General features: G+C 43.9%; 1 protein-coding gene across 8 annotated transcripts in view; it reads right to left on the bottom strand.

Annotated features, from left to right (window-relative positions):
* RGS20 (regulator of G protein signaling 20) overlaps window positions 1–27887 on the bottom strand; it is a 53396-nt gene that overhangs the window by 21527 nt on the left and 3982 nt on the right. For 2 of the 8 annotated variants that reach the window (XM_083623130.1, XM_083623131.1), the window contains exon 2: window positions 26927–27336. In XM_083623130.1, coding sequence (XP_083479256.1) covers window positions 26927–27037 — 111 coding nt within the window. In that variant the 5' untranslated portion in view covers window positions 27038–27336. Of the gene's footprint in view, window positions 1–4586; window positions 4691–4710; window positions 5233–5933; window positions 7252–7375; window positions 7685–26926; window positions 27337–27887 lie in introns of those variants that run through there. The other 6 variants (XM_083623138.1, XM_083623136.1, XM_083623132.1 and 3 more) reach the window with 6 other exon arrangements.

Genomic DNA, 27887 nt, shown 5'->3' with positions numbered 1-27887 from the left:
TGCAAAGGATGCTAGTGCCATATACGCTAAGGTTACCAGACGTCCCCATTTCCCGGGGACAGTCCCCGGATTTACAAATCAGTCCCCATACAAAATCCATTGAAGTTGAAAAGTGTCCCTGGATTCATTGAAAAAAATCTGGTAACCTTAACATACGCTCTCCACATATGCTCTTGTCCCAGCTGCTATGAAGGGTGCCAACTGCCTAAGCCTAAATGCCACATGGGGCAGAGCCAAGGAGAGAAAGCCCTAGGTCAGATCCAAAGGTCCCACAGACTGTATCTTGCACGTGGGCTGCCAGTTCCCCACCCATGGACTGCCCCCAATGATCATTTGAAGGCTTTTGCGGGGTCCCCAAAGCTGGCCAAGTGGAGCTTCAGAAGAAAGCCTGAAGGAAGTGTGTTTTGCAAAGTTGAGAAATCTAAAAGTGCCAGTTACTCTCATAATAAAACAGAAAATAAGAAAGATGGCCAGGTAAGATAATCTCTGTTTATCTGTTTTCAACAGCATGTTACAGTATGACAAAATAAAGCAACCTCTACAGTTCCACTAATATTATCCTGCTAGTGTTTTCAATGCCGTGTTTTAAAATGAGTTTAGATTAAAATCAGCGGCACAATCCAAACTAGCTATTCCAAGGACCACATTAGACATGTGGTGGAAGTTATCAACAGCAGCCGAGTAATTGTTCTTTGGATCCGGGTCATGGATCCAAGATACGGGTTCACCCTTTTCTTCTGCACCATTTCCCCAATCTGGATATTCTGACTTGTGAAAACAGGATTCCTGCTGGACTAGATGGACCTTTGGCCTGATACGGCAGAGCTCTTCTTATATTCTTAGTGCCATCTTTGTTTGGGTTCTAAGCCTATTGATTTCAGCATGTTTATTTCTTTGGTTAAAATCAGTGTGTGTGTGTGTGCGCGCGCGCGAATGATGACAAATTCATGGAGAATAAGGCTATCAATGGCTGCTCATCACGATGCATCAACAGATGGTGTGACATTGCTATCTCAGCTTCCCTACACTGTGCATCACTGACGCTTATTGAGAGAGGTTGGGACAAGGCGGGGGAGGGGGGCTCAGTGTGGGTGCAGGGTCAGGAGCATCAGATTGTCTCCACCACTGTGCCCACACCATGCACAACTCTCATCTGCCTTGCCCCTCCCCTTCGGTCACCTGCTTGTCATTTCTACCACGATGGCTATGTTCTACTTCCACTGTGTTATAATCAGAATAGACCCATGGAAATTAGTATACCTTAAGAGTTATATCCATTAATTTCAGTGGATCTGCCCTCAGTAGCACTGACACTGGAAGCAATCTATTGCAAGTGCATTTTTCTGTGAATGATTTGGAAGCATAATACTCCTGCTGTCATTATGAAGCTAAAGAAGCCTACTATATATATGAAGTTAATTTTGCTGTAATCTGCCTTGGTTAGGATTTGCCCCAGGAGGTGGCATAAAAGGACTTTCAATAAATATCAGAAAAATCCACGTTAGGAAAATGTTTGTGTCTGAATATTTCCAACAGAGTGTATAATAGTACTTCAATGTGTGGTTGTAGCACATATTGCAGTAATATATAAAACGATTCCAATTACTATAAAAAAACCTGCATCTTTCTAATATCCTCCAGCCTTCTGTTAGGTAGGTAAGATTCCCCATAAAAAGACTTGTTCAGAACTTTTAAAACCATTTGGCTCATCATCTTTTTTCTGCTATTTGGAAATTTTAACTCTCAAGGTTATTAAAAGGTTATCTGTTATTCCTATTTTTGTATTGGAACTATGATGATGTGTAGCGTAGTGACAGCCCTTTAGGAGCAAGTTTATTCTACAATTTATTTTTTAATACAAGACTCCAAAATGAAGAAAATCATTAGTTGGCCAGTAATATTCTTGTGCAACTCACGTTCATAATTGTATTTGAATGAAATACTGTATTGTGGTTCAGCTGCTGGAACATCAACAATTTAGCTGCAGAATTGACTTTTTAAAAATACCCACTAGGTACTCTTTTCACTATGGGGTAATGGCCAGTTTCCCTGCAATGTGACACTGTATAATTAATGATTTACATCATAAAAAACAGCATAACCTCCAAAGTATTGGAGTGGGAATAGAAGAATGGAGCAGCTTTAAGACATGCTATGTTATATTACCAGCTTTTCAACTGTTGAGGTTCCACTGCAATAACTGGCCAACTGGTTGAGCTGTGCCCCAACCCCAGATTGTGTATGCACCAGTATATAGTCAGAAAACTTCTGACCTCCAAGCCTATCGCATTCATACAACTAGACAGACAACATAGAGCCACTTGGTGTTGGACTAGGACCAGGAGACCAGGGTTCAAATGCCCACTCAGCCATAAAACTCACTTGGACCAGTCACTATCATTCAGGCTAACCTTCCTCATAGGGTTGTTCTGAGGATGCAATGGAAAGGGGGAGAAGTGTGTGTGGCAACTTAAGCTCTTTGGAGAAAATGTGGGATATACCGTATTTTTCGCTCTATAAGACGCACCAGACCACAAGACGCACCTAGTTTTTGGAGGGCGAAAACAAGAAAAAAAATATTCTGAATCTCAGAAGCCAGAACAGCAAGAGGGATCGCTGCGCAGTGAAAGCAGCAATCCCTCTTGCTGTTCTGGCTTCTGGGATAGCTGCGCAGCCTGCATTCACTCCATAAGACGCACACACATTTCCCCTTACTTTTTAGGAGGGGAAAAGTGAGTCTTATAGAGCAAAAAATATGGTAAATGTGCACATGTATGTGATATATATAGTATCAGCCATAGATTGTATTGTATGGTTAGTGGTTTGCATTTCACTCTGGCTTATGCTGTGTTGCATACTTCGGATATTATCTACTAATACGGAAACTAATGAATGGGTTTTGACACTGTAGGCATGATCCAGAGCTAGCTGAATATATGTAAGTCCCACTAAGGTCAATGTTCTCAACTGAGAATCATGCCAACCCCAAGTTGGCCACTGAGGGCATAAGCTTGACAGAGATCTGCAGCCAGTCTTGGTTCCATGATGAAAGTACTGTATTTGTATGATGCATAACATTTACAAACCTATGCTTTACATTTTAGATGTATACTTTAAAGGCTTAGGCAGATACCCCCCCCCCCCCCATGGCCATGATTCATGTGCAAACAAGGTGTTAATATATGACTTGTCAGGTGAGAATGTCAATAGCTAAACTACCCTTCACCATTTAAGAGCCTAGATAATAGGGATGTGCAGTTAAATGAACTTATTCCTGCAATTATGAATCCACCCAGTGATTTATGTATGTGAGCCTGTCTATACGCATTACTCTGCTTAGCTTGGGGTTTTTGCGCTGTGTGTTTCTGCGTCCAAAATACTCCATATAAACTAATTTTAACAGGCAAGGAGGGGTCCCTGCGGCCTCTTTCCAAACGGCGCCCCCTGGCGTTCGGTTCCAAGGGACTTTGTCGGAAGAAGCGGGCAAAGATCTGGCTATGGATTCGCTTACTGCTTGTCCTCTTGCTCCTTAACTTTAGAAAAGGGGCAGTTAAGATCATGTGCTGGCGAAAACAAGCCTGCCATTCCCCCTTCAGCGAAAAAGCAAAGCCGAACAGGATGAAATTGACTCGGCACCAATCTAGACCGAAAACCTTCCCGGAATGAAGCCGACAGGTAAGGCGGGAACCGGGGAGGAGGCAGTTTCCACGCGAGGGCGGAACTGCTACCAGCTGTGCAGGAAAGGCGGATGGAAAGGAAAAAAGAGACCTTCGCTTTCTCAACCTTTCACGCCCGGTTAAGTATATGTGAATATACATGGACGTAACCAGGAGACTTTTTCCAATCGCTTCCCTTCCCAGCCCTTTTGCGCGTTCACGAGGATCGCCCGCAAACCTGACTCTCGCTCAGGCGGCTTCTCCTTTAGCCTTGAGGACAGGCTCTCTTGCAGGGCTGGATGGACGGAGAGCCCCTCGCTGACCCAGGCAGGATCCAGTCGAGTACCTGGTGTTTGGAGGACTCTTGGGTTGGTGGACGGGGGGAAATGCCAAGTCAAGCGCCCTGGGGTCACCGAGCCTCCACCAGCCAAGCTCCCGTAGCGGGGATCGAGACTGCCTTCTACCTGGCCAGGGATATGGATCCCTCTCCATCTACCCTTTCTCATGGTAGAGCTCACTCCTAAACAGCTTTCCCCGTTCCTCAGCACCAAGGATGACAGAGCACCTGTTGCCAATGGCCATGCCCAGCAATGCTCCCCATCCCGCAGCTGCTTTCCAGTTGAGCCTACCCCCCCACCCCTCAGGAGGAGATGCCGACACGAAGCCCCCTCTCCAACCCCGGAGACACTCTACTTGGCCTGCTTCTCTTCCCGGACGGACACCCCGTCGGAAATATTACTCCACCCTGGCACCCTCCCTCCCCAGAACGGATATCTTCCTCCGGGCAGAGCCTCCAGGTCCCAAGAACCTCAAACACCTGTGGCATGAGGCTGGGCGACTCACCTGTGAGCGCCTGACTGAAAAGCTCAGGAAGCCCACACCAGCCCAAGTGGTAGGCGAGGGAAGTCGCCCCTTGCAAGCTTTACTTACCGGGGGCTCCTACCAGTGCACCAGAAACACACACACCATTCAGGCAGCTGAGCCCGCCCAGGCGAGCCTGAGCAGCTCCCCGTCCAGTCTCGGTGCAGAGTCCGAGGGGCTGCCGGGTACTTACAATTTCCCCTTCGATCTCCGGAGCCGGGTGCAAATCTTTGCATTGCTCACATCCGTTCGCAGCGGGCTCTTCAGCCGGGGAAGGCAGCTCGCCCGCCATGCGCATGCGTCTCTCTGCTTCGCCTAGGAAGCCCGGGCTGCTGGAGCGTCCACACCCGGGCTCGGTCCCCAACTTCCTTTCTTCTCAGGCACCACAATGTCCAGGTGGCCGCCTATCCTCCACCCCAGCGCCTTTCTGGTGGACGTGGAGGGGAAGACACGGACTGGAGGGACCGGGAAACGGAGCCCGGGGACCCCAGAGAGAGACCGTCCTCGGCCAAGCAAGCGCCTGCTCGCCTCCGCTGGCGCGATTCAGCACCCTGGACAGCTCCCGGCCAAGCGCTCTCTGCAGCGCGCCGTCATTTTCCCGCCTCCCTCGCCGGCTCCCCCCTCTGCCCGCCCCCGGAGAAGCGCCCCGGCTGTTGAAAACACCACACACGGGCACGTGCCCGCGCGGATGCCAGCCCAGGCAACGGACATCTGGAGCCACAAACATCTGCAGCAAACACATTGTGAAAACAGATGGGAGGGAGGGAGGGGAGGCGGGTAGCGAAGAGGGAGGCTCGGGCTTTGCTTTGGATCTCCCTCGGGGAGGAGAAATGGAGGGATAAACAAGGTGTTTGTGCAGGAGAGATGAAAAGACAGAGGCATTCATTTTGCCTGTCACAGCCACCCGCTCCCCTCTGACATCCTGACCGCTTTATCAGACGATCTAAACGGACAGAAGAACCCTCTTGGATACGGGCAGGGACGTCTCCTTTCACTAAACCTCATGAGGGCTTATTTTCTCTGTTAAAGAAGAAGAAATCAAATGCAATGTGGAAGAAATCGCGGCATAAATTGGATCTGGAGAAAAAGCGTCGCCTACCCACCCCTCTCCCCACAGCACGCTAGGTAGGCTTAAGTGCTAAACGGAACCCTTAAGAGCCTCTGTAAGGGAAACGCGCGGTTGCAAGGGAAAGTCCTGCCCCAGATTTGTTTGCGGCGGCGAGGCGAGCAAAAGCGCCTTGCGAAGAGGCTGGCATGGAAGCGATCAGGTGATGCAGCTCTGCCAGGAGTCGGCTGCTGCTTCCAGGCACTGCCTTTCCTGCCTCTCTTTCCAGGGCTTCCTGGCTCGCGCTCGGAGAGGGCGAGAGAGCAGCGCTGTTCTCCCCCAAACTGAAATTGATTCGATGCATAAATAACCTGGGCGTCACTTCCTCCTGCTTCTCGGGAGCTTGAATCAGGGCTCCCTGGTTACCGGCAGAGGCGAGCGCGTTCATCAAGGCAGCCGCGGCGACCACGACAGCTCGCATCCTGTTTGGATTGGCTCGGAAACCCGAGATTCCGAGGAGGAAAACAAGCGCCGCCGCCACCAGCTTCTCGTCCCCACCGCTTCCTAGTCTCTCGCCTAGCTCAGAAGCCGCGCTGCCCTTCCAGCTCTGGAAGGTCTCAAAGCTGACCCCCATCTCCCTAAATCAGCTGCTGGGACTCGGGACTTATTTACAAGCATATTTCGGATCCGGGTGTCATGATGTCATTGTTGCTCCACTCCATACACTTTCACTCCATGCCCAAGTTGCAACAATCCAAAAAGTGCCTCTGAGCATGCCTTTCCTCTGAGGAACACAGCCCCTGATACAAAACACCGGGGATAATTGGGAGGCCCTTTGTGGTAGAGGAAAGGGTTAAAGCCAAGCAAAAACTTTCCTCTATAACCAGGCCTTTGGCCTTTAACTATCTGTGTGGCCTTTTGGAAGTGGGCGGGATGCTTATACTGTATTTCTTTCTTTTCTTGGTTTCAGTCTATCTGTTTGGGTTTTTTTTCCTGTTCGTTTTGTTGTTTGTAGGTCGTTTTGTAAGCCAGAAGAAAAAGAAAGACTAACAGATAATAATAATAATAATAATAATAATAATAATAATAATAATAGAGCCTGGGCTCAGTCTCAGAACCTGGTTTACTTAAGAGTCATGTGCAAAGTGGCTTTAGCTGCTCACTGAGGCTGGCTCCTGTATTGCCTCAGTGGGGTGCTGCAGCAAATGTTGGGTTCCTGACGCCTCCTCATACCATAATTGTAACCTTGATTCTAAGTCTACGCAAGCAGGCCCCACTTCTGGATCACCCCATTATTATTCAATAATTATAGCAAATGGATTGTGTGAACATCTCTTGAACAAATCTACATACATAGTCCCAGTTCACATTTAGGGTTATATGTACAGTGAGCAAAGGCACATAATCACCTGTTTCCACATTTCAATGTGTGTACAGGCAGCCTATGCTCTGAGACTATGTGTGATACTGACAGTCAATCGTTGCAGCCAGCTCCATGCAGCCGGCAGCCAGTTGAGGTCAGCGAGTGAATTCTAGACAGGCTTGAGCACCATTGCCTTTCTGTTTTCGAAAACCAGCTATTAGCTCCTTCATCTTCTGGGGCTGTATACTTCTGAATGCAAATATGTTTGAGGACAAGCAAAGGTGAAGGCTAATGAATCAGAGTGTTTCTTTCCATATTTTCTTATGGGTAAGCTTTCCTACTTAGAAACAAGTGTGTTGCACACAACCTCCTTAAAAAGAAGGGATTGGGATGTGGATGAGCTGCTCCTATTTCCCTCAGGGGGATCCTGTTCAAGCAAGTGGTACTCACATCACTGTGCTGTTTTGAGAAAGTCTTGTGTGTCCTGAATGCTGCTTCTTTACATTTAGAGCATCTCAGGGGCTCCGAGGAGCTGCAGCTGCGTAAGGCTAGCTCTGCCAAGAGGCCTCCTAGTAAGGCGTCGAGCGGACCCAGAGCTGCCGCTTCCCTCCGGAGCAGAGTCCCTGTTCGGAAGGGTGAGATGTTAGAGAAAGGGGCAGCTGGCAGGGATGGAAGGCATGAGTGGTAGGCTAAAGGTTGAAAACGTGGCCTGGACAAGAGAGGGAAGCTGGGAAGGAGGACAGAGAGGGATTGGAGAATCTAGGGAGTTGGGTGAAAACATGGACAGAGCGGGGAAGGAAAGAGAGAGAAATACAAAACAAAAATTACCAAGATGCCCAGCTAGCTTGATCCAAGTTGCTTGGCTTTAACAGTACAAGCCTAACCATACCTACTCCCTGCAAAGATATGAGAGGCCCAATCAGTATTGGCATTCCACAGGCTCTTGAGGACACACCTGCTTAGGCCAGCATTCCCTGAACTTGAACTTTCTGATCTAATTGTTTTTAAACTGTTTTAAATATTATGTTTTACACTGGCATGTTTTACTGTTTATTTTAGTTATGGATGTTTTTAATGTGTTGATGGAATTGTTTAACTGTGTATTTCAATTATGCATGGATCTTACAATTGATCTTATACCTGTAAACTGCTAAGAAGCCGTTTTGGCATGCAAGCAGTAAACATATGTCAGGATCCTCTTTCAGTTTAAGGAAGAGGGCCAGGTACTGGAATAAACTGTGTCTGTTTAAACAAGAATCATGTTAATATAAAGCATGATAAACCAGGATCAACACTTCTCCCGATCACTTCTAGGACACTTCTGCATCCTATCTTTTGCATCTCCTATTTCCAGATGTGGGCTTTAGCACTCAGTTGGAAATTTAGAAAAAGTCCTAAGAAAAAGAACGTACAAAATGGCCAACCTCTTGTATCAAAAATTATGCGACTTCATGTGCTGGCTGGCTCTGTCATTGTTGCCCTCTGCTGGGCATATGGCTGGCTTGATCTGATGGTGCCCAGGCATGTGTGCTGGTGTGACTATATTTTACTGAAAACTACCCAAGGAGCTTCATGCTGATTCATCCAAGCTGTGTCGACAGAATCTCCAATCCCAGCTACAGTGCAAATGTATAGCCATCACCTTGTGTTTAAAATATTTTTTAAAAACAGAACTTGCATTCAATTGCTTCAGTTTCAGGATACCTAAAAGATCATCTCACCCCTTGTATATCCAGACAATCACTGTTCTCTGCAAGTGAGGGCAACCTACAGATGCCATCTTATCAGGAGGTCTGCTCTCGAGTCTCCACAGTGTAGAAATTGGGCATTTAGTGTTGTGGCACCTATGCTCTGAAATTTCCTCCCCTCAAATATTAGACAGGTGTCATCTCTGTTGTCTTTTCATTGCTTACTGAAGACCTTCCTCTTTCAATAAGACTTTTTAGTCAAGATCTGTCCCAGTCTGCATCTGTACTGGAATTATTTTACCACTGGTTGTTTGCCACCCTAGACTCCTTTGGGAGGACAGGAGGGCTATTAATAAATATAAAATAAAATAACTATATTGATTACAACGTAGACATTGCCTGTTTTCTGCTGCCTACAACTTTAGAACTTTCCATCCAAATGTCGTTCATTTTTCAGGTATTGTACTACTCCGCTACGTCATCAGACCTGCCACGTTTCAGGCCTGCCATATTATCTTTATGTGATGGAGGTCCCCATGTTATAAGCGGCTAGAAACTTGTAGTATCTTCTTAGCTTCAATTTCCTTTCAGTGAACACGTGTAATGTTGACATTGTCTATCTAAATGGCCTTAAATGTGCAATCACTGTGCTACTCCCCAAAGGCATAAAACCTCACAAGTTTCATATTGTTTTATGCCTCAGATTGGAGTAGTTTTCATTTCTTTTCATTTTTAAGAACACTCAAAGATTGCCTCTACAGACTGCATCCAGTGTGTATCAATTCACAGTGCTGCTTGGGGGCTTTTTGCAGATTTTTGAGCTAATTTACCTGTGCTTTAGTTGGACAGTTTTAATGTCTTGTCACTTTCAGAGCACACCAAGACCCCTTCTCCATCCTACAGAATGTTCCTGGATGCAACAGTATGCATCAGTTTGATAGGAAATGCAATGCAGCACCTCTTGTCAGTTTCAGGTATCAGTCCTATAAGACAGGGCTTCGCAAACTTTCCCTCACCATGGTCCACTTGAAAACTGCTGAGGATATAAGTAACAGTACACAGACAACATGAATGAAGCTCACAGACAACTGGGGGTCCACGGACCACAGCTTGGGAGCCCCTGCTATAAGAAAGAGATGGGAGAAATGAAGGGAAATGATTCTATCCATTTCTTACAGAAAAACAAATTGTAGCACAATCTGAACCCAAGATCCCCCAGGATGAGTGAATTTGGAGCACACAGACCTCTGGCTGGGCCAGCCAAGTCTGGACTCAATGGGGCTATGCCAGTTAAGTCCTTCATGGCCATATACATAGGGGGAAGTTCCCCATCCTGGCTCAGCTGAGTCTCAGCTGGTCCTGGTCCTTGAAAGAGGGTGTTCCAGTGCTATGGTGGAAGCAACCTTATAACCACAGGATCCAAAGCTCCTTAATTCCAAGAGGTACCAAGATTGGGCACAGGGGCACCAACTCCTAGGAGCCCAGTTTGTTTGCCCCCCCTCTATATTTTTTTTTGGGTGGCTCCCCAGTGTTAAAAAAAGCAGGGGGCTATCCTGGAAAATAGCAGAACTGGGTATCTGGAATCCTGAACAGAAGCACTCCACACTGCTTTTCTTTTTTGGTTACTATCCCACTTCTGATTTCCAATTCCATGTTGATTAATATGTCATGCATAATGCTTTTTGAAATATTATTCTGTTTCATAGAATTATAGAGTTGGAAGAGTTTAAATGAAACTTTAACACATGGCATGATAAAAGTCTGTAATTTTATCAGGACAAGTTACTTGTTGTTGTTTTTTACTGTTGTAGCAATTTGTTTTCTCAAAATTTATCTTCTGTACTATGAAAATAAATAAAAACAGTTAAAAAATTGATAGGGTACATTTTAACATTTTCAAGGCAATCAGAAATCTTCATGTTTGGGAAAGCTACATCTGTTGCCTATCTTGGAGATATTAATGGCAAATGAATCACTGTGAGCTTAAAAAAAATGTGGCTAACTCCAACCTTGATTGGTTGCCTGGCTCCTAAATTGTAAACCCTTTCACTAGGAAATAGGAGCTTATAATGGAACCTGGCTTTATTTGAAGCTGAGAATTGGTCATCTGATGAAGAGTTCTGTATTGTAAGAGTATTAATAATTTTCCTCCATAAACAAAAGGAAATATGCATTTGCAGGTGATTGTGACAAAGAGCTTCCCCTTCTCTTTATTGTGCTTTTAAGGAGAATAAGAAGGTTCCATTATGGTTGCAATTCTAGGCACACTTAGGAGGAAGTAAACAGCACCGAAGAGAAGCAGAAAGGCATAGAAAAGGGCTGCATTTATACACTTAAGCTACAATGCTAAGCACCAGGGGGATGGGGAACCAGAGGTGCTTGAACTGCCTTATCCAGCAACAATTTCCATCCCATTAAGAACTTAGAACCAAGGAAGCAGCCTTATACTGAGCCATGGTGGTGGTTCGCCAGCGGTCCTAGCCCTTCCTGGACATGCTGGACATTGAGCCTGGGGCCTTCTGCATGCAAAACAGATGCCACAACCCTTCCCCAAAGGGAGAGAATTTTATTATGTCAGATCCAAGGATGGTGCAGTTTTCTCCCTCATTTGGAGGCAGACTAAGAGACTGGGAAAACCTTTGGATCCATGCCATGCTCTGGTACACATCAATCCACTCCCTGGTACCACTTTTGTGGCCCTACTATCTATGTTGGATTTCCGGCATCAGTAGGGCAAGAGCCACAGAGGTGGTGGGGAGGAGGCACCTGAAATGAAATCTCCATCTTTGAGGTTGGACCTTCTTTCTCTGCCATTGGGAGAGGAAATTGTCAGATACAGCTATGGAGTCACCTTCGCAACACAGGAGATGCTACAACCACTTGGATGGGGATAGGGTTGCGGCAGGGCAGGGTGGCCCCAAGGGAAGGGCAACATGGACACCCCAGCAGTCATTCCAGCATTTCCACTGGTGTGCCGGTGCAGAACTGCCCTCCCTGCCCTCTCCAGGTAAGCTGTAGCAAGCCCTGTGTTGGGAAGGTAGCTCCATGGCTCTGATCCACCACTCTGGCTGCTACTGCTGTAGGCCATAGGGCTGTAGGGTTGCAAAGCTACTTTCTGGAGGCCCCAGCTTTCTGGTAGTTCAAGACAGCCCTCCAAAAGGTACCTCTTCACACAACACATCATGTATGGAATTAACTGCAAAATGATGTCTGATGGCCACTTGCTTATGTGGCTTTAACAGGGATTAAACAAGTTCATGGGAGACAGAGCCATAGCTATGAGAACCTCTAGGTTCAGAACCAGTATGCTACGGAATAATAGCTACTAGGGAGCAAAAATGAGGCAAGGCTATTGTCTCCGCACCTTGCAGACTTCCCAGAAGCACTTTGTTGGCCTCTGTAGAGAGCAGGGTGCTGGACCTTTGCTCTGATCCAGCCAAGCTCAAGATTGTTGAAAAAATGAAGCCATTATTTGTTATATTTATCTTTTTAATATCACCTGTTTCCTATTTGCTTTTAAAGCACACACACATATAATGCCTTTAGGTCTCTGAGCATTATATAGGCCCCCAAAGTGCTTACTTTTAATCCATGTTTCCAAAGTCCACATACTGCTGAATGCAGCAGTTAACAACAATTCAGTAAGATTTACTCTCCTGTCCTTTCCTGCTCTTTATAACCTTTTGTGCTTAAAAAGAAGAAGAAGGTATAACACGTACAGTATATATAAAATGGACATCGGGACAAAAAAGTACACCCTGAAAAAGAACCAATCCAAAAACATGGAAAACAAAATCGTTAACAAGCGAAACTATGATAAGGGTACCTACTACTAATACTAGTGGCAGAGCAAAAATAGGGTGGGGGCGAGTTTGAAGAGCACAAGGTCCAAATAAGTTTAATAATTCTTCTAAATGAATAACCCACTTGGCTAGAACAAGGCGATTCATGGTGTGAGTGTTGTTATAAGTTAAGAGTGAGTGTGTGTGTGTGTGTGTGTGAGAGAGAGAGAGATACCCATATGGTCACAAAATATTGTGGCATGGCAGAACCCTTGGTGCCTTTAAATTTATGAGTTAGCATCTGCAAGGAAACCGTCTTTTTATACCACATGCCCATTATAATGGTCAAGGAACCTTCCAGCCCTGGGTTGTAGTTAAATGGGCTGTGATCAGGAGGAATATAATCAAAGGTTTGATTAGTAGGGTGTTTTTGTCTCCTTCAAATATGGAGAGCAGACATAACTTTGGCTCTTTAACTACCTGTTTACCAATTATGGATGTAATTTTCTCCATCCTTCAACCCCAGAAAACAGAAACAAAATGACAGCTCCAGAACATAAGCCGATAAACACTCTTATCTGGGCAGTTTCACCAACAGCAATTAGATCCTCGACCCAATATATGAGCAAGCCTGGGCAGTGTGTGAGACCACAGATGCACCACTTTGAGAGAGTTCTGCGTATTGGCAAAAGCTGAAAAGGGCTTGGTAGACCACACCCTCCCTCCCCGCCATAAAACTGGGCCTAGAGTTTCCCCCAGGTCTTCCACCCACACCACCTTCAAACTGTCAAATGAGGGGAACTGGCTTCTCAAAAGCAATTGATAAAAAGTAGAAGCCAGCTTCTTATGAGTTTTAATGTCTCCATGAACCTGCTGGGTGATGTCATTTGGGGATTTGGGTTTAAGTGTCACCAGTAGGTTGATGACACTCAACTCTCAACCTTTTAATATTAACCATCTAACCCTAGAGAAGCACTGGAAATTCTGAATGGGTGTCTGGAAGACAAACAGCTGAAGATTCTTCTGCTCTCGGTGGAGGTTTGCAATTAATTTTGATTGGGATTGTATTCTCCCCTGAAGTATCAAGTTCATTTGGGTGTTCCTGCACCTCACTTTGTCCCTGGATGGCCAGGTAATGTCAGTGGCCAGCAGTGACAAATAAGGCAGTTATTTGGGAAGGGCCTTATTGTGGATGATTCTGTAGATACGTTTCAAATTCTCTCATGGGGCAGGGATTGTGATTCATCCACCAAACTAATTCCTCTTTGTGCTGTTAGGCAGGTGTTGAAACCCCTTTTATTAATTCCAGAAGACATTTTATAATTGAGCTCTACTGTCCTCATTTTATATCCTTTGGCTTTCATGCTTATGTGCTTTTAATCGGTTTCATTTATTTTGTTTTTTTAAACTATTTTTGCATTATCAGATTTGTCATTTTCTACTTATATAAGCCATTTTGTAGGTTTTTTTTAAAAGCAGGGCATCTTAAAAAAATAAATATAAGGTACCACTTGAAATTACAACCAGAATGAGGTTCTGTGTTTGCGATTCAATTATACCACTTCTAACCACAACAAAAACAACTTTTAGTTTGAATGAATTTCCTGGAAGCTGAAAAATATTCTGTTTACAGAACAGACAGAGCTATCATGTACCTAATTACGACATTGTCTTATGCATTTTAATTTTCGTTTCATTCCCTCTGAAAGTACAGTTTAATGTGCATATGACTAATGCCTGTTTGGAGTTCATGTTGCTGAGGCATACCAGATTTTCACATGTCAGAAATTCCTTATTCATTTTAACTAACAAGGAAAGAAGGAGAGAAACTCATCACTAACCTTAAGGAGAAATAGGGAAGGGAGAAATGAGTCTTTCTGGAACATCCTGTTGACTAAATGATTTTGGATTAAAGACTTAAAAGTATTGTTCCATTAATTTACTTTATAGCTGTTGAAACATCTCCTGAAAAGTTTGTCTTGGAACTGTCTTGGAACTGAAATTAAGGAATGCCAAGAGCATCATTTCTGGGAAAGGACTCATATCTTATGAGCTTAATGTATGTGCATTGAAGAAGTAGCTATTGCAATTCTGGCAGCTGGGATTTGCAGTGTAGAATGCCACTGTTCAGGGCTCCAGGCAGCTGGCAACGCCCCCCTCAGGATACTCCATTCCCTGTTCACCTCCCTATTTACTGCTTTTTCCTCCTGTACAGCCAGTTAACATTTCATGCCCACTGAGCATATTCAGCCCTCATTGGGCTGCAGCATATTTGAACCTCGCATTGGTTTGTTTCCCTAAACAATTTCTCTAATTCTTCACATCTTGGGGTTCCCACAAGCCTGTTAATAGCTTTTTCTTGAACATGGATGGTGTCATTCTGACCATATAAGAACAGGCATTTGCAAGATGAGGAAGTAGGGGGTAGCAGTGAGGAAGAGAGGTGCCCACTGTGGGCAACTTGCCCTTGGGCCCCTCAAAATCTTGAACTGGCAACTCAAGATAGTGTGCAATAGAGATGCACTCTCCAATAGTTTGAATGTAACATGGCACAGTTGCCAAAAAAGTTGGCAAATCTTGAAATAAGGCAGGGCAGGGAACCTTCCCTGGCCAGTGGGCCAGATCTTAATCTCAAAACCTCTGTCGGGTCAAATTTGACAATCCCAATGGTTAGGACTTTGAAGACCCTTTGGCAAGCAGCACTGTGCTGCTCTTTGAACATCCAGTTTTCAGGGCTTCAAAGAGCAGGATTGGGAGAGAAAAATGGTTTCCGCTGAAGGTGCTGATAAAATGGCATTTCCCCTTCAGTTTAGCAGATGCTCTACCATTGAGCAGGTTTCCCCCCTGAACTTGCCACTCCTTATAGCCCTAAAAATACCATGTGTGCAGCACATATCGGTCAGGTCCTTTGGTCACACTGGTTGGGGTAAGGTTTTTCCAAATGATAATCTGAAGTCAATGTGAAATTTTGCATTACTGAATTAAAATCCTCCAGCAGGTGTCACTGTAGGCATAGTCAAAGTAAGCAGAATCATTATGGCAAAGACAATAGCAGAAATGTTTCCTGTCCTGGAGCATTTTCGTATGCAGGTTTATACTGCCTTTGGGACTTCTCAAGTCATCTGTGTGAGCACCTGATCATATTCATAAGTGGAAGAGGATCAGAAGGGAGCAACTGGCAATACAAATCAGCATTCCAGCTAATGGAACGTTTATACTCCAAACTGACTAGAGCAAGAACTGCTTTGAGCCTTACGCCTGAAAACACGAATAGTCCCCTCCCTGCTTTTGAGCACCTGTATTTCAAACATAAATACATTTACTTAGAACTAAGTCCCACAGATGCTGTATCCACACAAGGGCATCAGTGCATACGGCGACAAGTTTTTTCTGTGTGTGCTTTCATCAATGCACAAGCACTTTCAATTGTATTCCCTCAATATCTATCTTTATGTTTCCTGACCTGTCCAAACTAGTGGGCAGTACTTGATGGGATGTATTTCTGCAGTGTGTTGTTGTAGCGAAAGGGGAAGCTCTGGTGATTGGCTATATATAGTGTGCATTCTTATAGGGCAAAAATGAATCCCTATAAGAGAAGGACGAAGGAAACTTGATGATATGGCTAAACCCTAGCTGCTGGTCACCTAAAATCAGGGCTTTTTTTTTTTTTTACAGCTGGAACTCAGTTCTGGCACCTCTCAGGTGGGTGCCATTGCTATTCTAAGAGAATGAGGGAAGTGTTCATGGTGAGTTTCGGCACCTATTTTTCTACAAAAAACAGTACTGCTTAAAATTAATCACAAAATTATATGGGTTTTATTTAGGGCAGCCACTTGCATATCACAAACAGATAAGGCTACATATCTGCATGAATTTGCAGGTGCTAATTGACACGCATAGCTGCAGATTGAGAAATCATTGCTGAAATTTAACAATCCACTTCATCATTGGGGAGAAGACTGTGAGGGCTTGTCCACACTTCTGCTTGTCCGGTGCATAGAAAGCATGGGTCCAAGTAGTTTTCCTGTTGCCCCGGTCCTTTCCCGGGGAAAACTCGCTCTTTAGTGCTAAATCAGAGCAAATGTCAATCTGGAAAAAGTTTGAATTGCTGTTTGCTCCAATTGAGCACTAAAGAGCAGTTTTCCCCAAGGGAAAGCAGCAGGGATGAGAGGAAGGAAGTGTGGGTAAGCCCTGGGTGTGATCAGGTAACCTGTGTGCCTGCTCCGTCCGCTTGCCCAGGTGCTAACTATTGAAAGGCAACTTCAAAGATTCTGCTCTCCCTGCTTATGGGCATTTTTTCTTAAACCGTGCAACTCTTCACATAGAAGATTGTTCTCTGACTGTCAGATAGAGCACTGTCTCTGTAAAGCATTTGAGCACTCTGCTGAGGTCTCTGGGTGGAATGGCTGTAGGAAAGTCTGTTACAGCTGCCTCCTATATAGATTCTAATAACCCGGCAAGCAGATTAAAAGTTGAGTCTCAAAAAACACTGCTGGTATTCAGGCACATGGCTGACTCACATATTGATCTTTGTGCTGGGGAGGCAGCCAAGCTAATCCATACAAAATCCCTCAAGGAGCTTGATCTCAACCAAGACAGATGTTATTTGCTTCTTGCTTAGGGTCAAGCTCAAAGTGATATGCTAGGAAAGAACAGCTTGCTAATTGGACGATTGAAATCATTAGTGTTACTCTTTAAGACCGTGAGCTGCCAGGAAGGAAAGGCAGCAGAAAGGAAAGTGGATGGTTCTGTGAAGCTTCATTAATTGCTTCCTTTAGGTCGGAACTTGCTCTATACAGTCTTCATGCTTAATAAACATGAAGCCCTCCCTCTGGGGTCGCTAACCTCTGTGCAGAACTGAAGGTTAGTCTGAAGTTCCTTAGACCACAGATAATTATGTTAAACAATGGAGGAAGGTCACGATAGGTTTCTCAAGTTAGGTTTTTCTCATATTTGCTGATACTGGGACCTCTTCAAAATGGTGGAGAGGTACTACATGGACGACAACATACTCTGGCCTCTGCCATCATCCAGGGAACCTCAGATCACAATCCCTTTTCCTTTTGCATCATTTCTTTTAGATTATAGGCATGAAGGTAGGGAAAGTGTTATTACTGATCATTCTAAAGCATTCTAGGAGCTTTTTCATAGGCTGAAGAGTAAGGTAAACAAATAAAAATTAGCAACATCAAAGCTTACATTTTCCTAGTTCAGTACAAACAATACAACTCCAGATTTTAAATATGTAAGTGTGGCTGCTCTGAGCCAACCTCAGCTTGATTTGTTGGACCCTGATTTGGGCATTAATGTGGAAACATTTGCCTACCCACTATATAGTAGCTACTTAATGCATTTCTTATGGTGGGTGTAGATACCATAGTCTCTGCCCTAGGCTGTACTCTGAGCTTTACCAAGCTTTCCTGAATACTTGGCAATTACATGAGGTTGGTCATAGAATCATAGCACTGTAGAGCTGGAATAATGCAATGCAGGAATAACCTCAGGTGTTGGAGACTACAGTCAGAAGGCACCTTTCCACAGTTGTAGTTACCATACACCAAGGTATTAAGTGGCTACTGTGTCTTCTGTATGCAGCCTATTCCCATTCAGCATCCACAGAGATAGTACTGATTCATGCAAAATACCTTGAAGTGGGCCTGGAAGTTCACTGGCTATGTGATCCCACCTCACTGCCCCAGGTGGTAAGTAGTAGACAGAATCTTCTTTTTTTCAATTGCATTTCCCAGTCAGGAGGGTTTTTATACTCAGGGCTTTTTTAGACATCTATTTATTGAGCTTTGATTTTGAGAGGTTTGTAGGGAGATTAGATGTTGGCTACTTGGTGAGCATTCACTCTGCTGTCTGAAAGACCTACATTGGCTCCCAGTACGTTTCTGAGCACAATTCAAAACATTGGTGCTGACCTTTAAAGCCCTAAATGTCCTCGACCCAGTATACCTGAAGGAGCGTCTCCACCCCCATCGTTCTACCTGGACACTGAAGTCCAGCTCCGAGGGCCTTTTGGTGGTTCCCTCACTGCAAGAAGTGTTAGGTTTCTATTCCCCCACTGCACCTCAGATGTGTGGGACTGTTAATCATCACATGTCTGTGTACATTCTAACACTAGCTGTTGGAGCACGAGAATGGATGTTTTGCCTTTCATTGTTCCGTTTTCGTATTGCTGTTGTTCCCTTCTCTCTGAGAGCAAGAAGGAGAGGAGACATGTTCCCTTTTGTTCTGAACTGTAAATAATAAAGTAGCTTTAGTGCCCCCCCTCGGGCCTGGATTCTGCTGATGTTTTGTTTACTCTGCTAATGTGTGCCCTATTGTCGGAAGACATCGGTCACAGAGTCCAGTCAGAAAGGAGACAGATGATTTCTCCAAACAGCACGCAGGAGGGAGAACCAGGCAGGCATGAATAATGGTGTTTGGCTGGACGCCCACCCTCTGGTTTGGACCGTATCCTGACAGTAAGGTTAAAGGGAACCATACAGAGGGCCTTCTTGGTAGTGGCGCCCGCCCTGTGGAAAGCCCTCCTATCAGATGTCAAGGAAATAAACAACTATCTGACTTTTAGAAGACATCTGACGGTAGCCCTGTATCAGGAAATTAATAATAATAATAATAATAATAATATCTTTATTGTCATTGCCCCCTCTCAGGGACAACGAAATTACTTGACTGCTCCATAAAAACACTAATTAAAACAATACAGTATAGTACAGCAAGGAAGATTAGATGACTTTCAAAGTCCAGGCTTCCCATTCAGGGCTGAGATCGCTCTGGGGAAGAAGCTGTTCTTAAGATGGCTCGTTCTTGTCTTCATCGTCCTGTATCTCCGTCCCGACGGCAGGAGCTCGAAGAGACAGTGACCAGGATGCGATGGATCTTTTACTATGTCCAGTGCCTTCCTATGGCACCTTGTGGCATAAATCTGCTCTAAGGTGGAAAGTGGGCAGCCAACAATGCTCTCTGCTGCCTTAACAACTCTGCACAACCCCATCCTGTCCTGGGTAGTACAGCTTCCGTACCACACACATAAGCCATAAGTGAGCACGCTCTCAATGGCACAGTGATAGAAGGCAAGCAGCAGTTTCTGCGGAAGATGGTTTTTCCTTAGAATTCTCAAAAAGTACATTCTCTGCTGCGCCTTCTTCACAAGCCCCCTTGTGTTGACACTCCAGGACAGATCCTCTTGTAATTCAATGCCCAAAAATCTGAACGTTGTTACCCTCTCCACACAGACCCCATCAATCAAAAGTGGCTGAATATTGCTCTTCTGTCTCCTGAAGTCCACCACAAGCTCCTTTGTCTTCCTTGTATTTATGAGCAAGTTGTTAGCTCTGCACCACTCTGTCAGCCGCTCTACCTCATCTCTATAGTCTGTTTCACCCTCCCTTTCAGGGATGAGCCCAATCACGGTTGTGTCATCTGCAAATTTGACAACCCTATTACTAGGGTGAGCAGCGACACAATCGTACGTGTAGAGAATATAAAGGAGCGGACTGAGTACGCATCCCTGTGGTGTTCCTATGTTAGTCTTAAGCATTTTAGAGGTATAAGGGCCCAACCGAACCCTCTGGGAGCGGTCTGACAAAAAGTCCAGTATCCACCCACAAAGTGATAACGGAAGCCCCAGATCTTCCAGTTTAGACATCAGACGTTGTGGTAGAATGGTATTAAATGCCGAGCTGAAATCTAAAAAAAGCAGTCTGGCATAACCCCCCCGCTGCTCCAAATGTGCAAGGACGGCATGGAGGGCAATCGCCACAGCGTCCTCTGTCGATCTTTTCGTTTTATAAGCAAATTGGAATGTGTCCAGTCCCTCTGGTAGGCAGGCAATGACATGATTTCGTACCAGCTTTTCAAAGCACTTCATGATTATAGGTGTGAGCGCTACTGGACGAAAGTCATTCAGATCTTCCGGAAATTTTTAATTTCTGATGTTTTTACATTTTTTCATATGCTGTAAGGCGCCCAGAGTGGCTGGGAAAATCCAGCCAGATGGGCGAGGTATAAATAATAAAATTATTATTATTATTATTATTATTATTATTATTATTATTATTATTATTATTTTATTTAGTAGTATTACTAGTAGTCTTATTATCTGATGTGTTTTCGTTGAGGGTAGCTGACATTGCTTCAAAGCAAGCATTATCCCACCCTTGCCAGTGCATTTTCTTGTCACTTTCTTTATCTCAAAAAGGTCTGATCTTTTGGGGAAGTGGGTTTGTTGTGCAAGAGCTCCAAATCAACTTTCATTGCACAACCTAAATTTGTTGGGATGTGACTGAATTCCACCCCAAAATAGTGACAATCTGGAAGTGCCCTAGTCCTCCCCCCCTCTTGAAGGTGCTGGGATTATCAGCAGTCTGATATATAGAAAGACTATAGCACTGGAAATTAAATTCTGTGCAGGAAAAAACACCATGATATATATTTGGCCCTACTGTCACACGCATAATGGAGAGAGGCAATTTCCTTTATATTGGAGTCCACATACTTGTATTTGTTCCCTAAAAGCAAAGGGGAATATTATGTTCTCCTGCCTCCCATCAACTCTTGCAAAGTCCCAAAAGGAAACCTTCAATAGAAAAGATTGGCTGCGATACCAAGGAACAACGCTGAGCCAAGCAAAACTGCATTGCTGTGGATACAGAATATGACGACACATGACTAACCCTGATATCTTTAAAATGAGGCTAGCAATGACTGTGAATCATGACAGACACATACTATCTGAACTCCAGTGAAAGGGATTTGAGCTGGCGCCACAACTGTGGAATTCAATCCTTTTGAAGGTTACACAGGCCCTTTCTATGGTAGTTTTTAAGCAGGCCCTGAAGAACTCCCTCTTCTTATACATGCGGGTCCCACTATCCAAACACAAGACATTCTAAGGAAATTGTTTATTAGGTTAAGGTAAAGGTAGAGGTACCCCTGACCATTAGGTCCAGTCGCGGACGACTCTGGGGTTGTGGTGCTCATCTCACTCTATAGGACGAGGAAGCCGGCGTTTGTCTGCAGACAGCTTCCGGTTGTGTGGCCAGCATGACTAAGCTGCTTCTAGTGAACCAGAGCAGCGCATCGAAACACTGTTTACCTTCCCGCCAGAGCGGTACCTATTTATCTACTTGCACTTGACGTGCTTTCAAACTGCTAGGTGGGCTGGGACCGAGCAATAGGAGCTCACCCCGTCGTGGGGATTCGAACCACCAACCTTCTGATCAGCAAGCCCTAGGCTCTGTGGTTTAGACCACAGCGCCACCTGTGTCTCATGTTTGTTAGGTTAGTATTTGCATAATGAGTTGACAATTCCCCTTGATTCCTATGGGGAAATTTCTAATCTGTTTCTGACCATGGAATTTTGACCTGAAAATGATGGGGGGGGGGGGGGAAACTAGGAAAACCCTCTGAAACCTTGTGAAAGGCAAACAAAGAAAGGAAAAATGCTCTCTTATTTGTCTGATCTCTCCCCCACCCCCCTCATGGTTTCTGGCAAAACAGCTGCTGTAGACCAGCAAAACACAAAAATGAAGGTTTGTTTAAAGCTGCTGGTTTATTTACACAGGTCTGGCTGTTTGGATATCTGAATCTGCAGTGTTTATAGTGAGGTTTGGGTACTAATTTCTCGTGTTCGAATAAGTGAAATTTCATATAACAAGCATCGGGATAGAGAGACCTGCTTGTAAATCATTTAACTAAGAAATGAATGCATCAAAAAAAACCTTCAGAATCAGAGGCAGCATTCTGAATGCCAGTTGATGGGGAATAAGAAAAGGAGAAGTCATTTCCCACAGGCATCTGGTTGGTCACTATGGACAACAGGATGCTGGGCTAGACAGGTTGTTGGTCTGATCCAGTGGGGATCCTCTTATTGCCACTTGCTGCCTTTCCCCCAACACTTAACTGCTGGCTTCTAATTTCCTCTTGTCAACAGGAGTGGGAAGATTTAGCTGTTTCATGTACCATATTTAGAAGCCATGTTCCATTTAGGGCAAATGGAAACTATTAGGCTGCCACTTCCCCCTGCCTTTAACACTTAACAGACACATGACCACTAGCCATTCAGTAAGAGCAGTTTTCAGTGCATCTCCTTGCCAGAAAGCACAGAACCTCAGTCAGTGTGGGAGGAGAGATCTCAATAATAGGTACAATCCACAGCTGAACACTTGCGCAATTTCTGTTTATTTCAATAAGGACCTGCAGGAAGAGATTCCATCAGCTTTGGCCGCAGACATTCCTGGGCTGGGATAGCTTGACCATAGCAGTCCAGGCCCTGGTAATTTCATGACTGGAATGCTGCCATGCACTCTCTGTGGGGCTCCCCTTGTGGCTGGTGCAGAAGCTGCAGTTAGTGCAGAATGCTGCAGAATGATTGGTGACAGCATATTAAAACTTCTGCTCAAAGACTTGTATCAGCTGCTGATCTGCTACAAGGTATTCTGATTAGCATATAGAGCCTGAATAGCTTGGGCCCAGTATACTCGGGGAATCATCTTACCCAGGCTTCCTCAACCTTGGCCCTCCAGTTGTTTTTGGCCTACAACTCCCATGATCCCTAGCTAGCAGGACCAGTGATCAGGGATGATGGGAATTATAGTCCCAAAACATCTGGAGGGCTGAGGTTGAAGAAGCTTGATCTTACCCCTATTCAACTGCTTTCATCTGCAGAGCTAGCACTTTTTAAAGTGCCATGTTCATTTGGTATCTGTGAGGAGTCCATCTTTGGTGTAGCAGCACATGTGCTCTGGACTTCCTGGTCTATGAACACTGAGCAGGAATTTTCCTTCTATTGTTTTAGACACCAGCTAAAATGTTTTTATTTCAGCCAACTTGTTCAAACTTGTAATTCAGTTATGTAGACTTGTTTTTGTTTTTTTTTACCTTTTGCTGATTGTATTTGTTTATTGTTGATAATTTGTATATCACTGATGCATTGCTGAATACCATAGCTGTCAACTTTCCCCTTTGTTTAAGAGAAATTCCCTTATTCCGAATAGGATTCCTCACAAGAAAAGGGAAACGTTGACAGCTATGTTGAATACAGAGGAGAGTCCAAAATGATTCAGGACACAATCTAATGTTAAGTTCAGCTGACAAAGAGGTTATAGAATACTATGCTGGAGTGCCAGCTATATTGCCATTGTGACAGATATGTTCAAACTGTTTAAATATTGTCATTTAATTGTTGTAATCCACTCTGAGACCTTAGGTTAAAGGGCAGGTTAATAATAGCAATAATGGAGAAGAAATGGAGGCAGTGAGAGATTTTACTTTCTTGGGCTCCATGATCACTGCAGATGGTGACAGCAGCCACGAAATTAAGAGACGCCTGCTTCTTGGGAGGAAAGCAATGACCAACCTAGACAGCATCTTAAAAAGTAGAGACATCACCTTGCCAACAAAGGTCCGTATAGTAAAAGCTATGGTTTTCCCAGTAGTGATGTATGGAAGTGAGAGCTGGACCATCAAGAAGGCTGATCGCCGAAGAATTGATGCTTTGAATTATGGTGCTGGAGGAGACTCTTGAGAGTCCCATGGACTGCAAGAAGATCAAACCTCTCCATTCTGAAGGAAATCAGCCCTGAGTGCTCACTGGAAGGACAGATCCTGAAGCTGAGGCTCCAATACTTTGGCCACCTCATGAGAAGAGAAGACTCCCTGGAAAAGACCCTGATGTTGGGAAAGATGGAGGGCACAAGGAGAAGGGGACGACAGAGGACGAGATGGTTGGATAGTGTCTTCAAAGCTACAAACATGAGTCTGACCAAACTGCGGGAGGCAGTGGAAGACAGGAGTGCCTGGTGTGCTCTGGTCCATGGGGTCACGAAGAGTCGGACACGACTAAATGACTAAACAACAACATGGGGCAACATGTGCCAAATACACTAGGTGTACTGTATTTGTAGCAAAGCTACACTGAGGGAATAGTTGAAATGGGGGGTGGGGCAGAGTTGTGGGGAAGAGATGGGCAGCACAGGGTGAAGCACCATTATTAGCCTGTCTGCAATGTACACATCTCAGATTAACCATGGCTTATGTCTTCAAATGATATGGAAGCTGGCCTGAGGGCGAACACATCAAACAGTAGTAGAAGCCACATATGAATTGTTGCTAATGTCATATGTAAAGTACTTTGCTTCAAACACCAGCAGTGGTAATGCACTGAATGGCAATGTGCACATAGCCTAAGGCAAAACCAGGAACCTTGGGCAAGGATTAAAGGGTTGATTCAGAGTCTGTATTCTAGGGCCACAGTTAACGACAGTGGGCTGCCTTGAGTGGACCTGTTATAGCAAGATAGAATATGCACTACTGTACAAATAATAATGTAGCAGCAAAACACCTGCACAATATGAAATGGTTCCCATTCAAGGCCTTCATCAATTATTTATAGAGAAAATTATCAAATTCTGCTTTCAATCTCACTTAAAATAAACTCAGAAGAGAAAAGGAAAATGCTACAAGAAGTCACTTACACTGTAAAATTATAAACAGAAAAAATGGAAGTGTGTGGTATTTATTCCCCAAACTATATCCTGGCATATAATAAATGCAAAACAGAAATGCCAAAATAATACTGGATTGTTCTTTCATAGACTGTGATAATAAACTCTGCTTAGTATGAATTAGGCCAAACAAAGCAACAAAGCTATTTTAACTGACCTATTTTAACCTCACCAGCATTTGCAAATAAAAGCTAGATGTAACCGACTCAAAGAGCTAAACTAAGTCTCATGATGAATATTTTAAAAGGTCTTTAAATGTCACCTAGTAAGGCTTAAAATATTTCTTTAGTGATTTAGATTGTGGAAATGTGAATAAGCATACAGTATATGTAAATTTACCTAATGAAAGGATAAAAATCCTTCTGTTTACGTAGGGATTTAAAGCTATTGATCCAGCTACTCTATCTCTGTGGGTAAAATACTAAGATGGAGAAGAAAAAGGGAAATGGAGTCTGGGGAAGGGAGAATAAGTCCAATAGGAACCTGGCCAAGGGGTCAGTACCAGAGAGGATTAACCTAGAAACTAATAAAGTCAAGTCAGTGTCGGATAGCAAAGAACGAGGTTAGGATTAAGTAAAATAAACTAGAAGCAAAAACAATTTCAGGCTGCTAGAATCCAAGTCCAGGAGTCTTGTTAGGATTTGAAACCTAGACTGTCAAGTGGACAATAGGCAGTTAATGTCCTGTGGAAATATTAGAAAGCAACAGGAAGAGGCTTCAGGATCTGATAAGGCTTAGAGTGTCCCAAAGCGGAAGGAAGGAAGTAGGTTATAAGGTGAAGCAAGGGCAGTGAATGTTTACATGGACAGAGAATTACTGCAGAAACATCACTACAGCCCAGACATTCTGTACTACTTCCTTGCCCCACCTCTTCTGCACCCATAAAACAAAATAATTCAACTGGATTGATTGATTTAAATGTGGCAAATTAGCTTCTTTGAATATAGTTCTCTCCTTGATAAAATAATGTCAGAGGAAAAGGTTGGAGGGATTCCTTTTAGGGCAGTTTTATAGAGAGGAGTGGGGTTGCTTTCTAGAGGCAGGGTGTGTGTGTATAGAGTAGAGAAGTCCTTACATTTGGCCACCAGAAAACCCCATCAAAATGACTCTCCACTCCAGCAGTACCACTTCTTAAATTTATTAAATTTCTTTCTGTAGCAATGAGGACTAGAAATGTGCAGTTTAAAAACGAAAGGTGAAGTCCTTAGGAATTGGTGACATATAAGGGCTCTTGATTGGAAGGGAGAGTCAGTGATTCAAGGCACGCCTGGTGTCACATAAAGGCTGTGTTGTGGGCTTGCTGTCTGATTTTTGTGAACAGGTCTGCCACTGTGGTTTTTGAAGGAAAAAAAAGTTTCCGGATGGATGCTGAGATTTGACAAAAGAACATCAGTGTTCCTTGAATGGTTGTGGATGATCTCCTGAATGAGCAATGCACCTGTAGTGCAGGACTCAGAGAGATGCTTAGCAGATAACTGGGTGGGGAAAGGAAGAATAAAATATAGAAACAGGAAAGTGGTGAGGAATGATACAGTGTTTGAAATTTACAGCACTACTTCTCTTTCTTAAGCACTGCAGCTTTTAAATTGTTTTATCATGACTTCATAGATGGAGAAACTGACACAGCAGCAGCTTCCTAAACTTTGTACTCAGGGCAAAATAAAATTCTTGTGTTTGACTTAGGAATCAATTGAGAGCACATGCATTACTCCCTTTAACAGTAAACTCAGTGCTTCTGTAAGGACTGACATGGAGCTAAAATGAGACCACCGAGAAGTAAGAAAATCTACTTTTAAAAGGCACTACTGGACTCATTTTCCATGCTGGCGAAAGACCTGAACAGGGCCCTAACTATACATTATGATTTTGCAGCAATCTTTTTTATTGCTGTTATCACATATAGGAGAAATCACATTGTAGACATTGCCACCTCTCTCTGAACCAAGCATTAGTGATGCAACAACATTAATTAAACTCATTGCCCCTCTCTTTTCATTATTCCAAACTTTTTCTTACCTTGAAAAACAGCTGAGCTGTGGTGTCTTCATTTTCATCTTCTGTATTTGTGCTCTGTGTCCTGAAGGAAAATAGATATTGCCTCCACACCGATAGGTCATAAAAGGGCATATTTCTAAATCCAATTCCACACTCCGTTTTCTTTGGGAAATGTCAGGTTTTTTTATAGAAAATATACTTCAAATCCAGACACTGAAGCAAATGAAAGCACCGTAAGATTAACTTCTCCTTGCATCAATAGGACAAGTATCTGATTCTCTTGAAGTTTATTCAATCTTTCCTGCACTGCTTACAGCTGGGAGGGCAAACAGGATTATCAGTTGTCTGTGCAGCGCCTTTGAATTCCACAAAGTATTAGTCCAAGTATTAGTGGATTGCTTTAGCTTGGTGACTGCAAGTTGATAAAGATTCTAAAACAACAACAAGAAGAAAAATGAATCCTGATACAGAATATCTGATGAAGCATCTAAACTCATTGTAGCCGTGACAATTAACACTGAGAGCAAAGCAGCATTGTTCAGTGAATTGGTTTTTACGTGTAGTCCTGTACAGAAAAGATTAGGCATAAGGATGACACAGTTCCACAGGGATTGGAACGTGACACTGAACTGCTGAGTCCAACTTAGACCAGTGGTATTTGTCAATCACAGAGTAGCCAACTGATTTAACTAATCCTTCCTGTCTAAATGAAAATGTGACTTTAGCGATATAAGTGAACACTGAGAAACTTCAGGTAGCTTATTAATAGGTCTTTGATCCTAGCTTAAATAGCACAGAAATAATTTCTTTCTCTAAATAAGACCTGATTAACCGGTTGCATTAAACCACACCATTTAAATTATATGTATCCATCATCCATTCTGCCTAAAGGTGGGAGCAGAAGACTACAAAATGAAAACCAGGTTAAATTGTCATAATGGATTCATTCATTAGAACCTGTTAATGATATGACCACTTTAGT

Source organism: Podarcis filfolensis (assembly GCF_964270895.1).
Source record: "Podarcis filfolensis genome assembly, chromosome: 7".
Taxonomy (NCBI): domain Eukaryota; kingdom Metazoa; phylum Chordata; class Lepidosauria; order Squamata; family Lacertidae; genus Podarcis; species Podarcis filfolensis.
Note: the sequence above shows the minus strand (reverse complement) of the source record. Positions and strands in the feature narration are given on the sequence as shown.